This window comes from Balaenoptera ricei, chromosome 2 (genome assembly GCF_028023285.1).
Source record: "Balaenoptera ricei isolate mBalRic1 chromosome 2, mBalRic1.hap2, whole genome shotgun sequence".
Taxonomy (NCBI): Eukaryota; Metazoa; Chordata; class Mammalia; order Artiodactyla; family Balaenopteridae; genus Balaenoptera; species Balaenoptera ricei.
The window spans coordinates 112,082,506-112,086,066 of record NC_082640.1 but is presented as its reverse complement, the minus strand read 5'-3'; the positions used below and the strand labels follow the sequence as shown (position 1 = coordinate 112,086,066).

Genomic DNA, 3,561 nt, shown 5'->3' with positions numbered 1-3,561 from the left:
CATTCTTTGAAGTCTTTTCTAGGATTCTCTGTCTTTCCCAGACAATTTTTAACCCCCAAATAGCTTTCTACTTGACAATTAGAAAGACACAGATACATACAAAGGAGGCTATGTAGCTGTCTTTCCAAAAAAGTAACCATTTCAGAGCAAGAAATAGTACAATTAAGTCCATTTTTTCCATTCCTATATCAAAGACTGGGAGATGTTGACAACAAAAAGAATTCTATTGTTTCAATGCCTTGAGCCACTCACTATCTTTTACCAAGCCCTCATCTACTAATTTTCCACGTAGGCCTCCCAAGTATACTATAATTCAGTGGTTCTCAAATTTTGTTGCATATTAGAGTCACTGGGAAAGCTTTTAATAATCTCAACTCCCAGGTCTTACTCAATGCTAATTAAAGCAGAATGCCTCAAGGTGGCATTAAAAAATGCCTTGGAGATTCCAATGTTCAGCAGAGTTTGGAAACCATTGCCATACTCGCCAGGAGTCCAGGGCTTTATCAAGACTAATGTTAAGGTCAGGGAATTGTTTCTGCCCTGTCCTGGACACCATGTGAGAGTGAAACTTGCTGAAACTGGAGTTCAAGGGTTAAGCATTGAGAAAGTGAGATTTATTTTACTCTTGCCATCTCACATCTCTACCTGAAACTTTCTGCAACTCATTTCTTCATTAATGAAATGGAGATAACAGCTACTTCACAGGTTTGTGTAAGGACTGATGAAAATTTGGAAAATAAACAGTACTGCATCTGGCCCACTTCAGGACTATAATAAATGTTTTGAAATGTCAACGCTTGTTTAGTGAGGACACCTTCAGGACCTGCCTTACCCAACTGTCCCTCTGAAAGTAACTTCTCTTCCCGATGGCAGCCATGTACACTCCCCTCCTACGGGCTCCTCCCTTTCTGCTCTTTCCCCTTGGCCTCCCCACACTCAGCTGGCTCCCTACCAGTTATTGTCTGGGAACAGCGAGACACAAAGGACTTTCTTGGATCCATGATCACAAGGATATGTTACCTGTGAGAGTTACAGCAAAAAGGAAAGGTGAGAGGATCTAGCACAGAACCAAGTAGGATTGACAGAGGGAGAGATTAGGAAGGAATTGTGAAGAACGGATTAATAGAAAGTGCTAAAATCATATGGAATTTGGTGGGATCAAGGTTAAAACAATTATAGGAAAGAAAGTCATTCAGCAATAGGAATAAAACAATCAGACAAGGGTACTTTTGATAACTTCTGTATGTTCTGCTCTGTGTTAAACATTCTGATGGATTCAGGAGAAATAGGAAACGAGATACTGACTGTCAAGGAGCTGTGGAAGCCAACAAACACAATACAACAGGAAAAATTAGAGAACAGTTCAATGCCAAACTCTGAGAGCTGAAAGGGTCAGAAAGGGCTTTCTTGAGGAGTTGTACCTCCAGCTGGACCTTCAGGTTTAGTACGATTTTCACTAACAGAGAGAAGGAAATAAAATATCAAAGGCTAGGGGAGCAAAGTCAGGGGATGGTGCTGGAGGAATCTGATGACCCTCTGATATTTTCTGTCTCCTCTTACTCTATAGGAGTTAGAGCAAAAGATGTGAACGACCTCATACCCCTGATGGTACTAATGGTGATACTTTTCCTGCTGCTTCTATTCTGGGAAAATGAGCTGAATGAGGAAGTAATGGCGGCAACCTTAGACCAGTTGCATGTGGACTACCCTCAGAGTGACGTTCCTGTAAGGTACTGCAACCACATGATCATACAAAGACTCATCAAGGAACCCAACAACACCTGCAAAAAGGAGCATGTCTTCGTCCATGAGAGGCCTCGAAATATCAACAGTGTTTGCAATTCTCTCAGGAAGGTGGCTTGCCAAAACCATTCCACCATTCTCTGCTTCCAGAGTGAGACCAAGTTCAAAATGACAGTCTGCAAGCTCATTGAAGGCACCAGATATCCTGCCTGCAGCTACCACATTTCCCTCACAGAGGGGTTTATTGTCGTCACTTGTGATGACATGGGGCCAGTTAATATCCAGAGATACGATGAATAACCTGAGACCAGCATCTGAGTCGGCCGCCCTCTCGTCTCCTCTCTCGGAGGCACTGATGCTGGTTCCCCCTGAGGCGCACCTGAATTGTGGACATGGGGTCATGCCTTGAGTGAAATGCATTTATCCTTTCAGTATTGCTGAGCTGGGATCTTTTTATTCTGCTTTAATAAAAAAAAAAAATCTACCGAATTAAACCATAAACTCTGCATGTGTTTTAATTCCTTGTCCTTTTTCTTTGAGTCATTTGATGAGAACCAAGAGTGAATCCTACATAGGACTGGGATTAGGTAAGGTGAGTGAGGGACTCCCTTCACACACAAAATTGAAGGAGCACCAAAACGCCCTGAGCAATATAGAGAAATAAATTTTTAAAAATCAAAATTAATGCAAAAATCCCTGATGAACAAAATATCTGAATTTTAAATCAAGACCCATTCTGACAGGGTTGGATTTAGGATGAGGTGGGGTACACGAGTTGTACCAATGCAGGGTCAGATCCTGTCATTTAAAATTTTGATAATTGTTCATCAGGGATTATTTTGCATTAAATTTATTTATTTATTTATTTATTTATTTGGAAGTATAGTTGATTTACAATGTTGTGTTAATCTCTGCTGTACAGCAAAGTGATTCAGTTATACATATACACATATTCCTTTTTTATATTCTTTTCCGTTATAGTTTATCACAGGATATTGAATATAGTTCCCTGTGCTATACAATAGGACCTTGTTGTTTATCCATTCCATATATAATAGTTTGCATCTGCTAATCCCAAACTCCCAGTCATCCTTCCCTCATCCCCTTCCCCCTTGGCAACCACAAGTCTGTTCTCTATGTCTGTGAGTCCATTTCTGTTTTCGTAGATAGGTTCATTTGTGTCATACACATTCAATTTATTTTTAAATATTGCAATAAAATATTATTTATCTTGATTATTGGGCCTTTAACACTTTTTTAAAAATTTATTTATTTATTTATTTATTTATGGCTGTGTTGGGTCTTCGTCTCTGTGCGAGGGCTTTCTCTAGTTGCAGCAAGTGGGGGCCACTCTTCATCGCGGTGCGCGGGCCTCTCACTATCGCGGCCTCTTTTGTTGCAGAGCACAGGCTCCAGACGCGCAGGCTCAGTAGTTGTGGCTCACGGGCCCAGCTGCTCCGCGGCATGTGGAATCTTCCCAGACCAGGGCTCGAACCCGTGTGCCCTGCATTGGCAGGCAGATTCTCAACCACTGCGCCACCAGGGGAGCCCCAGGGCAGTATCTTTACCCTGAAACTCCCTCGCCATGGTATACATCTAGGAAAAAACATAAGGACACTGTAAGAGGGACTCGTTTCCTAAACAGTGGCTGAGAATTTTGAAGAGGGTCACACATGTGAAATGCATCCTTTTCACTCCAGCAACCAGAGAACCGGCAGTTGTTTTTAAAAGATGGCTGTTTTAAATCTCTAAACCTTCATGTTTATCAAGAATGTTAAACTGTTTCAAGATCACATGCAATAATGACCACAAGGATGA

General features: G+C 41.4%; 1 protein-coding gene across 1 annotated transcript; it reads left to right on the top strand.

Moving 5' to 3' along the window:
* Nucleotides 1-1,605: 1,605 nt before the first annotated feature.
* Nucleotides 1,606-2,043, top strand: RNASE12 (ribonuclease A family member 12 (inactive)). The gene has a single exon (XM_059915620.1). It carries the CDS (start codon nt 1,606-1,608, stop codon nt 2,041-2,043), a length of 438 nt encoding a protein of 145 aa, XP_059771603.1.
* The last annotated feature ends 1,518 nt before the right edge of the window (nt 2,044-3,561 follow it).